The sequence below is a fragment of the Nicotiana sylvestris genome, chromosome 2, assembly GCF_000393655.2.
Source record: "Nicotiana sylvestris chromosome 2, ASM39365v2, whole genome shotgun sequence".
Classification (NCBI taxonomy): Eukaryota; Viridiplantae; Streptophyta; class Magnoliopsida; order Solanales; family Solanaceae; genus Nicotiana; species Nicotiana sylvestris.
In genome coordinates this window covers 87,778,898-87,792,642 of record NC_091058.1, presented here as the reverse complement: position 1 = coordinate 87,792,642, position 13,745 = coordinate 87,778,898, and the positions used below count along the sequence as shown (strand labels likewise).

Below are 13,745 nucleotides of genomic sequence, written 5' to 3'. Positions count from 1 at the left end.
TATGCTATAAGTTTATCTTGTTAGTTAATTAGTTGTTGTTTAAAGCTATATGATGATTAGCTGCAATTTGCCATCTTTTGGCATAATATTGGTGGTGTTCATAATTTATAGTTGAAAGATGTATTAGTATAATCCGTATGTTCAAAAGTGTCAAATATAGTAAATAATATTGTATGCAATATTCATTTTATTAAGTCAACAAGACTTATTCTCTTTCTTAGTAATAAAAGGCTTAGGAACTTATACAATGCGAAAATTAATAGTTAGTAATAATTCACATAGATTGAGAATCAAATTGGTTTGATTATATCTATATCTATCCTAACTCAATCATAGGCATAACTAAGTAAGTTAATTTCATCTATTAAGATTAAAACGAGTATGTGAGAATAAGTTGAGTTGTATATACACAAATGGCAACATTTTAAATCAATGGTAATTAAAAATAGAATTTGCATTAAGTAATCATGAAAATTCCCGGAAAATATTTCCTTCCTTTATGAATCATTTATTTTCGGTTTCATATGCAATTTATTCTTTGGCATATATATATATATGTCACAGTTGTTTTAAAGTTAGTATTAATCATATTTTTATTCTGTCCTTTGACTTTGAATAATTGGAATGAATATGATTTATATTCGGAAATTATAATCAATGGTCAATATTTAATAAATTGTGGTTTATTTTCCAAAAATTAAAGAATATCTTAAAACGAGATTTCTCGTGATATAACAAACATTTTTTTTTGGAAATTCCATAATATCATTACAAATATGTTGCGCAATTAGGGATACGTTCGCGTACCCTGATTATACTTTTAAAAGCAAAATTTCGGATTATGCGTACGCGCAATTTCGAGCGAATATTTAATAAAAGGATTTTTCTAAAGGCGTTAAATCAATTTCATAAAAATCCGATATGTACGGTTCATTATTCAAGAAATAATTATTCTTGATTCAACGCAATCTCGAAAAAATGTGCTTAATAAATATATTGTCAAAAGTAATTGTGTACACGTGCGCGTGACACAATTCCGCATCTTTTAATTTATAACACGAATATACGTACGCGTAATTCGATTCAAAGAAGGTTTCTCAATCACAATAAGTATAAGCGGTAGTAAAATCAGATAACATCAATATTTAATAAAATCAAGATGATTAAGCCAATAATAAAAACAGTTAAGCGACCGTGCTAGAACCACGGAATTCGGAAATGCCTAACACCTTCTTCCGGATTAACAGAATTCCTTACTCAGGATTTCTGGTTCGCAGAAAAATAAACAGAGTCATATTCTCCTCGATTCAGGGATTATAATTGGTGACTTGGGACGCCTCAAAATTCCCAGGTGGCGACTCTGAAACAAATAAACAAATCCCGTTTCGACTGTCCTTTAATTGGAGAAAACTCCCCACGCGCCCAGCGGGCGCGGGAAAAAGGAGGTGCGACAGGAATATCTATGTCAACAACAAAGGTTTTAGTCTTGACCGAGCAGCTGAAGCGAAAAAAAGGAACATATACCAAGAACATTGTCTATAAAGAGATATTAGGTAAGATTCACCACCATAACATAGCATATATCATAGAAACATAATTGTATGATGATCTGTTGTTATTCTTCAAGCAATATTTTCTTTTTTATGAAACTTCCTCAACTATACACAAATTAATTATACATGAATTTTACATATATTATAACTATATAATTATATTTATTTTTACAAATTCTGAACTGTTTCACTGAATGCATCGACAATACCGTTATATTTTAGAGGCGCCTTCCTCATACCAGAATCAACTGAAGCAACATTCTTCATGGCGCACATCAACATTGTTCCACAGATGACATCAAGAGGGTAGCAACAGTCTGACTAATGGTTCCAGCAACATCATCACACCCATGCTTCATTGTAACACTCAATTTAGTGTCTGCACGCTCAATACAACTATTTCTTTAATGTAATAACTTTTTTTGCATCGTCAAATGCTATTTCACTTAATTCATTCTTATTCAATTTAATATGCACTATTTTAGACAGTTTACCATTTAAATATTTGTTGTATCGTCAATTACTTTTATACTTAATTTATTCTTATTCTACCTAATTAAAATACGCTCTTTTATGCATAACGCATAATACACGTGCAACGCACGTACACTAAATCTAGTATATTTAAAAATCGATAATATATATATACACATATATATATGTATATACACACACATGAGTGTGTGTATATGATCATCATTTTTAAATATGCATAATATAGTCAATTTTAATTCATATATTTTTTTTGCATAAAACTAAAATCAAACCAAATTTTATTGATTTTTAAAATTACTAACCAAAAGCAAATCAAACATAAAAAAAACTTTTGGATTTTTCTTTTGGTTTGATTCTATTTCAGTTTGGTTTGATTTTTCAATTTCCCTCTAATACCCCTAAATTTCTCTCCATGTGATTTCCTACTTTTCTTTGATACACCCTTCAATGTAATAAAAATAAAAAGATAAAACATATATTAATACAATATTAAAAAAATAAAAAATGAAAGGACTCGCTAGTAGGGGTGGCAAAATGGTTAAAAGAAAACAGTTAACCACCCATACTATCCACTAAAAAATGGGTTGGATAATGAACTTTTTAAAAACGGGTCAAATATGAATCTATATTATCCATTTAGAAAATGGATAACCAATGAGTCTAACTTTTACATTTGTAAAGTCTCAAATTGGGGTTCCTCAAGTTAGTCAGACTAAGAATTCTTCCAAAAATGATCATACACAAGAAGTCATGGATAATATGAGTAACCCATATTATCCGCCGGTTAACCCATTTTTTATCCGTATTAAATATGGACCGGGTCGGATAATTGATTCATTTTTTTCATTATCCATTTTCAACCCGAACCATATCCGATCCGACCCGCCCGTTTGCCACTGGCGCTCCGACTCAGGAAAGATGGAGTCGATGGTCGAGTTTATATAAGCCTCCTCTCTTCTCGAAATAAACCCTTGTTTCTAATTCGCTTCTCTGCCGCTTTCAGCTAAGCTTCTCCATTCTCCAACCCAATCAAATCCATTCGATTTGTGTAATCTCCATTTTCGGATATAAAACCTACATACTTGTGCGGAGATTCACATCAAGCAAGAACCCTAGGCGGCTTCAATCGTTCCGAATATGGGAGATTTCAACGATGCCTTCATGCGGAACAACCCTAATGTCCAGGCCCGTGCAAAGGCTCAGAATCGCGCTAATGTTATGCAACTCAAGCTGGTAACTGCTTGTTATATCTCTTGATCTGTTGTCTATGTTGTTTCCTGGTTTAGATTTTTTCTTAAACCCAAGAGTTTGTATGTGTGTGTGGTAACATTGCTTGATTGCCTAGGTTTTCCAGATTTCATTGTAGATGAAAGGTTAGAAATTTAGATGATTTTAGATTTAGCAAAGAACACAACACGGTTGAAGCAAAGTATCCATATAGGTTAGACCTACTAGTTGGGATTCAGGTTTTAGTTATTGTTAGGATGCTCACATTATGTCCGTCTTTCGATGTGGGGTTTAGAGAATTTATAGTCTTTCCCTAATTTTTCCAAAAAACTAGTTCTTAAGTACTGGAATAAAAAGGGCTCGATGTGGAGCAGAATGGATTATCAGGGGAGGAGCTAGAAGCCGTCATACAGGTTTAGCTGAACGCAGTAGCTTTAGTCCAAAACATGTATTTGTATTACGAAATTCACTTAGTATGTACAAAAATTTAATTCAGAACCAATTACTAACACCTCATGTCGCTATCCTAGAATTTAGAACCCATAAAGTTCAATTCCCGGCTCTGCCTCTGGGATAATTTAGAACTTACTTGCTGATTTGTCATCATTATGGAGTAGTAGTGGTTAGGTGTTTTAATTCTAGTTTAGTGATATTTCTGGACTGCTGAGATGAGACTAGAAGTTATATTGGATACATATTTCTTTGTGTTTTCTTATGACAGCTAAATATACAGCATGGCCAGATAGGTAGCTTAAAATAATAATAGGAGAAGTATGTTATAAGGCTGTTGCAGTATTGGCAATCCTTCCCTTTGTTCTTTGCTGGTGCTGCAAGCTTGTGTATTTCGTTGTTAATGTATGTAATATATGCAGATTGGTCAAAGTCATCCAACTGGGTTGACGGCTAATCTTCTGAAGCTGTTTGAGCCCCGACCACCTTTGGAGTACAAACCACCTCCCGAGAAGAGAAAATGCCCTTCATATACAGGTTAACTTTCTTCATAAATTGAGTGATTTCCTGGTCCTTCATTTATGTCGTATAATGCTTACAATACATATTCTCATCTATTCCATAGGGATGGCACAATTTGTTGGTAAATTTGCTCAGCCTGGTGATCCAGAATATGCTCCACCGGTCCCTGAGGTTGAAACCCCGGTAAGATTATTTTACATTCTGCAATTCATTTTCTGATCTTTTTGCGTGGGTCCATATGTTTAAATTGAATTATTGGATCTCCATTCTGGTTTTGTTGCCTCTTTTTAACTGCTTCAACAAAGATTAACAATATGCAATTATCCATGTTCTGTTATTAGTGATCTTTTAAGTTCAGGTGTAAGATGTTTGCTTTACTATTAACGTGGCCTGCCATATTAGTTTTGCTGAATTGCTTTTCTATTTTCTGAAAGAAGGATTGAATGTCTTAACGTATGACAAAAAACAATTTGTGCAGTTTTCTTTGTTATCTAGAAGATACTGTTGTCTCCCAAGTCATAGAGGTGAAACCGTTGGAAGTTCGAAAATTGTAGTCCTCTGTAGTTAGAGGATTATATAATCACCGGTTTGGTTATTTTTACTGCTTCTCTCCATATTTAAGAGATGGGTTAGCTGACCAACTAGTTCGGGATTGGGGCAGCTGATTGATTGGCCTGGCATCCCAGTTTTGAAGAGCCTCTTGATTCCAGTGATGAATTATAAGATGTAGCATAGGATGTGCAGCTATGCAATTACAACCTATGGTGCATATCTGTGTATCTTTCTTTATGCACATAAATTGCTTTTTTTATTACATGCAGGCTCAACGAAAAGCTAGGATCCACAAGATAAGGCTGGAGGAAGGTGCTAAAAAGGCTGCTGAGGAGCTTGAGAAATGTATGAACTGCCTGAGTTTTTGGTTTTCTGATTGTTTGAAAATCAAAAATGAAATGAATTGTTGTTTTTCTGTCGAGCAGATGATCCTAGCAGTGACCCAAATGTTACTGGAGATCCATACAAGACACTCTTTGTTGCTAGACTCGTGAGTAAAGAACTTTTTAGATCATTTTTGCTGTTACTTGTGAATATTTTCTTAATTACTTTTGTTGATTGTATTTCTCATTTTCAGAATTACGAGACAACAGAAAGCAGAGTTAAACGTGAATTTGAGGCTTTTGGTCCAATCAAGCGGGTAGGTATTATAGAGCATCCCTTTGTGGGGCTCAGGTTACTGGATTTTGGTTGGTAAGATGTGTACTGTTATGGTTTCATAGTACTTCCTGCTATGATCCAGTTATTTCTCAAGTTGATTTTTCCATAACTTTTTGCTTTCAGAAAAGCAGTAAACGTCTTACAATTTTAACATTTTTTCTCAAAACAGATTTTGATCAGCTAATGTCAAAGAACGTGGGATTGTAGGTTGTAAGCTATTTCAAATTTTGTCTTTCTAGATCAAGTCCTTTAAAATGAGGGTGGGGCGTTTAAAAAAGTACCATGCATTACCTTACTAATGCTTCAAACTTTCACTGAATGCGCATGCGATTCATTCTTTATATGACTATTCTATGGCACTAGGATTGCACTTTAGTTATTTGATAAAAAGTTACTGAATTTGGCAGTTATCTGCTAAATAATAAACTGATTACCTTTGAATTTCTGTACTGCTCTCAAAAATTAAAATAAAATAAGAGATGGCTTATGCTACAAGTTTGCAAATCCACATTTTATCAGAAGAGCTTTTTCTTTCAATTGTGCCTCTGGGTGCACCTCTTCAGGTTGCAGTTAAGAAATGAATTGTTGTTTGAACTGCTAGCACTCTTCCACGGTGCTTCAAGGTGCATGCTGCACTCTGACATTCATGAAAATTTGTTGCGAAGTTACTAGCATTTCCTTGTTTTGAAAAATAAGGGTCAGAATGTCCTTATGACTCAGGTAACAGTGGCTCCAATTATTGAGAATCAGTTTGATGACTTTTCCTTTTATCCTGGTTTGGATATCATTAGTTTCAAGTACTATGTGTTCTGGGTATTCCATTAGTTTCTAGAACTACAAAGGTAATGAGGTTCAACTCCTAGGTATTCTCCTGGTAAGGGCAAATCTTAAATTTCTGGTAACTTTTTGTTTCTTGAGTTGCCAAATGTAACCATTCAATTTCCGAGCCCGATCTTCATTGCATGAAACAAAGTTGAACACCTAGATGAGCAGAGCAATGATGCAATTTACCTTTGGCCTCTTATTCCAAGCAACAGTGGAGATATACTTGCCTGTGCTGGGTAAAAATTTGGTGGGAGTATCAGCCTTGTTCTCTTCTTCTTTATTCTTCTTACATCCCATCTATGTTACTAAGATTTTACTTTTGGATTCAAAGGCTATCAAAAAAGTTTCAAGCATTTCAGGAGACACCTGGTATTTGACTATACTTCTATAATAATTTATTTTATATTAAAAATGTTCCCTGGTAAGGGGAGTTAGAATGTATTGCAAACATAAGGCCACAGTTCTTGTGCAACTCTAGCAGTGATGGTGATGCATCTCGCCTGGGAGCTCTATGAATCAAAGGTGAGCACGGCTAATTAGGCATAGTGCCCGCCGTGCCATTAGGACCTTACTGTACCTAATCGTGTTGACAGGATAAAAGCATAACTTTTTTGACCGCTGCATCAAACATGATTATAATTCTTATTAGTAGTGTTAATTTCATAATTGTTTGAGTTTCAGGTTCGTCTGGTTACGGACAATACAAACAATAAGCCCAGGGGTTATGCTTTCATTGAGTATGTGCATACACGGGATATGAAAGGTTTCTCTTACTCGACTCCTATTTTTCTTTGTCTTTTTCCGTCTCACTTCCATTTCTAATTCCTTGGATATAACTTCAGCTGCTTATAAACAAGCTGATGGAAAGAAGATTGATAATAGAAGAGTTCTGGTTGATGTTGAACGTGGGAGAACAGTCCCCAATTGGCGTCCCCGCAGACTTGGCGGTGGACTTGGAACAACAAGAGTTGGAACTGAAGATGTTAATAGGTACTCGATTAGCTTTTAGAGTGTTAGTCGTATGTACATATGCGAAGTGCTAAAAAGGACCTTGATGTAGCTGTACTTTAGTGCAATAATGGCTGCCATTGTCCATGGAGTAAAAATTCCAATGCAAATGTCTCCTGTTCTCTGCAATAATGGCTGCCAGAGATAACTATGCATGTGTGCTTGTAGTCGACATAGACTGCTTCTGAATTTCAACTTGTCTTTTGGGATGTATAGATGCTGCAGTCAGTTTATGTTGCTCTATTTTTGGTTGAAAAAAAGAGTGCTGTCCGGAGCATCTATGCATGAAATCTTGTCTACAATTGGAAGTTATTATTGTTTGGCATTCAGCATGATGATCACTCATAAAATGTCTGAAAAGTAGTTTTCATTGCTCAGATGTACTGGTATGATTGTCATGTGAAAATTTGTGGAACATTCATCAATCTTTCTTGGTAAGTTATTGCCTTCAATTTTTACATGGATATTTAATTATCATTGACTCTATGCCCCTTTAATTTTGCAGAGAGGTAGTTCAGATTGGAAGGGCGGCATCTCGCTCCGAAGAGCCAAGAGTACGAGATGACAGAGAAAGGTAACCTATGCATTTATAGTTATACGTGCTTTGTGTTCTTTTCTCTCAATCTGACATGCAGACATATATATACTTTTCCAAGGATGAGTTGTCTGATTTACAACCCTGTTTAGTTTACAAATTGTGAAGTTAATATTATTATTTTCCATATTATCAGGGATCGGGAGAAGTCCCGTGATAGGGTGCGAGATAGAGATAGAGAAAAATCTCGTGAACGTTCACATGATAGGCCAAGGGAACGCGACAGAGATGACAAACATCATAAGGAACGCGAGAGAACTAGGGATAGAGAAAGAGATCGTGGACGAGACCGCGATCGAGACCGTGAACGTGACAGGACACGTGACCGCGAACGGGGCAAAGATAGGGACCGTGAGCGAGATCGCCACCGTGAGAGGGATAGGGAAAGAGGTAAGGACTATGAAGGTGAGGGGGACCAGGGTCGTGGGCGTTCTCGTGATAGAGAATATGATTATGAGCATGGTGAATCTAAACATGAGCGGGAAAGGCATGGTGACAGGGAAAGGAACTATGATCATGCAGAACCTGAAGATGATCATGGACATTATGACCATTATGATCATCATCAAGGCCGAGGAGACTATGAGAATCCAGATGCTCAAGCTGGTGATGATCGCTATAAAGATACCAGTCGTGGTGATGATCGTTATGATCAAATGGAGGAAGATAATTATGCTTATGACCACGGAGCATCTGAGACAAAAGAAAGGGACCGTGATCATAGGCGTTCAGATAGGTCACATTCTCGTGAATATGACTACTGATGATGAAGGGTATGCTTCTGCTTGTGTTGCTCTGGTAAGGTTGCAATAAGATCCACATGCTATGTAGGTAATATTAATTTCTCATTTGATAATATTGCCGCAATTGTTTGACTTCTTTGACTCGCAGGAAGACATGGCCTACTGACATCTCAGGGAAGTGCAATTTTCTATTGGGATTCCTGCTTGCTGCTAGTGCGGGAATGGTGAACATTAGATGATATCTGCCCATGTAATGAAGTATTCAGTTTCTATGTGAACTAGTTAAATGTGAATTATTTGGATTCTGTGTGCGCTAAGATGTGATAGCTGGGTACCTGCATGTCAAACGTATTATTGGCTCATGTTACGGTATTTTATTATTGTATCTGTTTTAGAATGTGAACTCCTATCAAAATATTTTGCTTGAAATTACTTTATGAGAAAGCTGCAAGTCTGTAGAAATTGAAAATACTTTTGATAGCCGAAGATTTAAGTTAAAGGGTAAAATAGTACTCCATTAAATGAATAAAATTGTCCACGGTTAGACTGTATACCCTATGTCATTGGTCCTTGGGCCTCAAAGAAGTGTGTTTAGATATGAACTTTTACTTACGTGTCGCCAGAGGCTGACCGATCCTTTTGCGCCAATACTGTTGCGAGATTGGTACTAGACTGGTTCGATGAGCGAGGTTACCTCATTCTCAATTATGAGTGAGCGAGGTTACCTCATTCTCAATTATGAGTTTCGAGTTTGTGCTTTGGGAATGGAGAAATTTTTGGTTGGGAGTGTAGCTCCTTTTTATTCTACATGATGTGAATATAAATTAGTACAAAAAATAATATATGTATCTGTACTCTTAATTGAAGGGGAGCTTTGGAGTGCCGGCTGCGTATCTTACACTCTTTGGGGGTGCTCTCTTCCCGGACGCAGGGATTTTGTGTACCGAGTTGCACTTTTTTATCTGTATTCTTAACTCTTATCAAAGTGGAAACGTTGACGAGAGGTATGGTGAGACATGATATAAATAAGTCTGGTTTCCACTTCTGACGTGATAATATTATTTTATACACTTTTTATAATCTTAAAATTATGTAGAAACACTAGTTAAAACAAATATGATAAGTGAGTAATGATCAACCAAATAAGTGCTACATAGTTTAGAGGATATTTTTATGATGTGTGTGATCCCAATACATGAAAATTACATTAAATAGTTATTGTGTACAGCTAGACTACAATAACAGGAGTAGCTGCTGATAAGTGAAACAGGCAATTATCACAAACGCAACTTGAGTATTTGCAAAAAGAAACATCCTACCAATTATTTTTTCAATTGGAAGCGTGTAAACTGTACATGAACTTATAGGATAGGATAAGAATGGCGTTGAACTAGAGCAAAAGGCTATACAACATCATTGTTTAAGTGAATATTTGATCCAACCAACTGTACCCTTTTAGTGATCGTACAAGTGCATCTTCAGAAGCTTCCTAGAAATATCCCAATTGATTCATTCCAAACGACATGTTTAGTGCTATTATTAGTCAATCAATCATCAAATTTGCTGGAATTGGATATATGGCATACGTGTTATATTCCATTTTGATCTAGCACATTTAATTTATTCAATATCAAACTATTTCTTTTAATACGTACATGGGTTTTCTATAAGTGCTTCCTAAAATCTCACAATTATTCATTATACTAATATAGAAGTTTCTAATCGAATAGAAAAGACTCGTGACAACACTGAGCAAGTCTTTATCCTAATTTGTTGGTATTGCCGGATATGGATCATATCTATTTCAACCACGTTTTGTTTTTGGCTACTTCCACATTTTCTTTTACATTTTTTTTTCTAATTACAGTGAGGGATAATGGAAGAGAAAGGGCTAAGCAGATGATAATGGAAGAGAAACGGCTAATTACTTTATATCTTTACAGTGTTTTTTAAAAGATTGTAGATGTTTCGAAACAATTTACGTCCATATAATATTAGGTCTGCGTAGTCCCTGTTTACCATATTCAATTATCAAATCATCACATTATCTTAAGTACAACATGATCATTTCTGAACTTCCTATTTGAATTCAATTTTAATTATATTTGTTACATTTTCATCTCTCATATCATTTTCTTGAAAACTACTTATCTACATTTTTTGTATATAGACACCATAACCCCAAACTTCCACAACGTGTATATCGTTTTTTTAAGTCACCGATGTTTACTTTTCCTTCCTGGCTGGTTAATTACAATTTTTTTTGTTGGTGTGTTTACGCCCGTGAATAAAAGCTAGCATTACTTCTGTTGGGTGACTTGATATTGTTTACCCGTAAAATAATACAACTGAATTTATACGTAATTTATAGACAAGAGAGTCGATCTAATCCTAAATTAATAAATAAATTAGACAAAAATATAAGAATTAACGTTGAAATCGAGATAGGACAATAGAGATCTTGAGCCCGGGAGTAGAACTTCGGGAAGCAGTAAGAGCAATATAAATACGCAAGAAAGTAAAATGCTATTTAGATTTGAACAAATTGTATGCTTGTCAGAAAATTCGTCTATCTTACAATGATGGTAGAGCTTACTATTTATAGTTGCACCTATGGAACAAGGTCCTAGGATCAAGCCCCTCTTAAATGACAATTATGAGGGCTATTGAAGAATGTGTAACGGTAGGCAGTGAATGCCATAATATCTGTAATGGACTATGCACTTAATGCTGTAGAATATTCTTTATTAAATACTACCGAGTGACAGACATTTATTTTGCCTTTATAAATATCATTCTCTCCGACAACAAGCAAAATTATTGCCTTCGGGCCCGACTGTCTTCTGTCTTCGCTTTCACGTGTCTCTTTCTCATGCGATCATTAAAGTATGAACATATTTTACCCCTTACGATATTACATTAGCTCTATCGCTCCGGAAACCCACAAAAAAAAAAAAAACTCAACTTTGAACCAAAGAAAATTATTGAATGCCATAATGAAAATTAACCATTGTCCGTGCATATATACACGATCAGGCTATTTAAAAAATAATTACACGTAACTTTGTTTGACAAACCTTAACTAATAACCTACAATATAGGGTAAGTGAACTGGTATATATAGGGTAAGTTCATCGTTTGTCTCTTCTTCTAGTTAAAGATCACCCCATGTTGTTACCGATTCCTCTTCTTTCACTTATTTCAGCAATTCAGTGGACTCCACTGAGGATTGAAGGCTTGGACCAATAGGTCCAAAAGATTTTGGATGTCACTATGTCCGAGACCCATACGTGGAAAGAACTAGACCCATACATGGAAAGAACTAGCCCTTAAATATGAGTGGAAGGCCAAGAATCATGGTAGGTTGAACTAATCTTGTTTTTTTTCTTTCGTATAAGAAAACTGATTAACCTTCTACTCTTGTTGAACTCAGGTCTACCGAAGGGCTCAATTGCCATCTCCGAGGAGGACGTTTTGGCTAATTCTGCTGACGCGACTGATAAGTAGGGATTTTAACTGCTTATTTGCTCTTTTTTACTTGCATTTTAGCTAAAAAAATGCTTTAAAATATTTCTGAAAACTAATGAAATGTGCTTGCTTGCAGGAGTGTTGAAATATGAGCCAAAGAAATCAAAATCAACTCTTAAAGGAGTCAAAAGTGGACAAGGACCAAAATAAGGTAAAAAGGCCCACAATGTGGACCGCACAATACTGTGTGCGGCCGCAGAACAAGAAAAGAGACATGTCAGTTTTTCTTCAGATTATGTGGACCGCACAAATATTGTGCGGCCGTAGAAGAGGAGATTCAGAGAGTTGGTTTTGGGCAAGCTGAAGATATGCAGACCACACCATAATTGTGCGGCCGCTGGATGGCAAGTGCGAATGCACTCACAATTGTGCGGTCCGCAGAAGAGAAGAATCAGAGAGCTGAGTTCAAGTCAAAAGTCAAGGAGTGCGGACCACACTAAAATTGTGCGGCCGCAGAAGCAAGAGTGCGACCACACTCACAAATGTGCGGTCTGCACAAGAAGAAGGAGTGCGGCCGCAACCCAGAATTGTGCAGCCTTAGAGATAGAACCTGTCAAGCCAAGTCTATTTATGCGAACCACACACATTATTGTGCGGTCGCACAACCTCCGCAGGGGCATTTTCGTCAGATATTTTTAGCTTAGTATAAATAGAACTTTTTGTCATTTTTAGGTTAAGTTTAGTTTTGGGAGAGCACCTGAGCTGTTTTCTTTACTGTTTTGAGTAATATTGTACTAGATTAGTTTCTAAACATTAGAATTTCTTTCCCTAATCAATTATTATGCATTATATCTTAATTTTTTCTTTAGATTCTTCATTTTTCATGAGTAACTAAATTTCTAGATAGGGTTGTGGCCCAACCCTAATGTGAGTACTTAATGGGTATTTGATTTAGGGCTTGTTTGTGATTGGGCTAGTGATATTTAGCCAAGTTCATGCTTGAATTCAAGAATTAATGGTTGCAAACATTAATTCATGCCTATTTGACTTAGTCTCTACTTGAGAAAGAGAGACTAAGTCTAGGAATATTTGGATAACAAGAAATTGGGGTGAACTCAAAAAATTGATAGCCCCAATTAAAGGGTCAAATCTAGAGATAGTAAGACCCGACTTGAGTATATATCACTTGTTTTGTGCAATACCTATTTGGACTTGAAAAAGTCAAATTGGGCAAAATCACTCAAACTACCGAGAGGTATAGAGTGGGTAATTGCGTGTGATTGCTATATTACAACCTCGACTAATCAAACTTTCCCTAGAGTTTACAACCCGTTAGGTAACTACCTAGGTGGAAGTCACGACCCTAAATCTTTTATCATTTGAAAAACAACCAAAATATTATCTTCTAGTTTTATAATTGCAATCAATAGCTCAAAGTAGAAATAGAAACAACAAACAAGAATGTGAAAGTGTAATTTGAGGCACATCATACAATTACACTAAATATATACCTAATCCCAGTTCTAACTCCTTATGGATTCGACCTCGACTCGCGTTGGATTTTATTATTGCTTCGACCGCCTCACTACCTATATTTGTGGTGTGAGTTTGGGTGACAAATATTTTGGCGCCGTTGCCGGGGAGTTA

At 35.8% G+C, this 13,745-nt stretch overlaps 1 protein-coding gene and 1 long non-coding RNA gene across 2 annotated transcripts; both read left to right on the top strand.

Annotated features, from left to right (window-relative positions):
- Nucleotides 1-3,018: 3,018 nt before the first annotated feature.
- On the top strand, nucleotides 3,019-9,062 carry LOC104228336 (U1 small nuclear ribonucleoprotein 70 kDa). The gene is made up of 11 exons (XM_009780782.1): nucleotides 3,019-3,281; nucleotides 4,148-4,262; nucleotides 4,351-4,430; nucleotides 5,069-5,144; nucleotides 5,225-5,289; nucleotides 5,377-5,439; nucleotides 6,966-7,047; nucleotides 7,127-7,274; nucleotides 7,798-7,866; nucleotides 8,024-8,685; nucleotides 8,779-9,062. Exons 1-10 carry the CDS (start codon nucleotides 3,186-3,188, stop codon nucleotides 8,649-8,651), a joined length of 1,422 nt encoding a protein of 473 aa, XP_009779084.1. The 5' UTR covers nucleotides 3,019-3,185; the 3' UTR covers nucleotides 8,652-8,685; nucleotides 8,779-9,062.
- A 2,812-nt stretch (nucleotides 9,063-11,874) lies between these two features.
- On the top strand, nucleotides 11,875-12,846 carry LOC138886518 (uncharacterized). The gene is made up of 3 exons (XR_011405393.1): nucleotides 11,875-11,989; nucleotides 12,064-12,133; nucleotides 12,235-12,846. It is a non-coding gene; the product is annotated as an uncharacterized lncRNA (long non-coding RNA).
- Nucleotides 12,847-13,745: the final 899 nt, after the last annotated feature.

Coding starts and splice junctions, on each gene's coding strand:
- LOC104228336 (XM_009780782.1), top strand. CDS start 3,186: ATGGGAGATTTCAACGATGCCTTCATGCGGAACAACCCTAATGTCCAG. Junction 4,263..4,350: donor AAAATGCCCTTCATATACAG/GTTAACTTTCTT, acceptor TCTATTCCATAG/GGATGGCACAATTTGTTGGT. Junction 7,867..8,023: donor GTACGAGATGACAGAGAAAG/GTAACCTATGCA, acceptor CCATATTATCAG/GGATCGGGAGAAGTCCCGTG.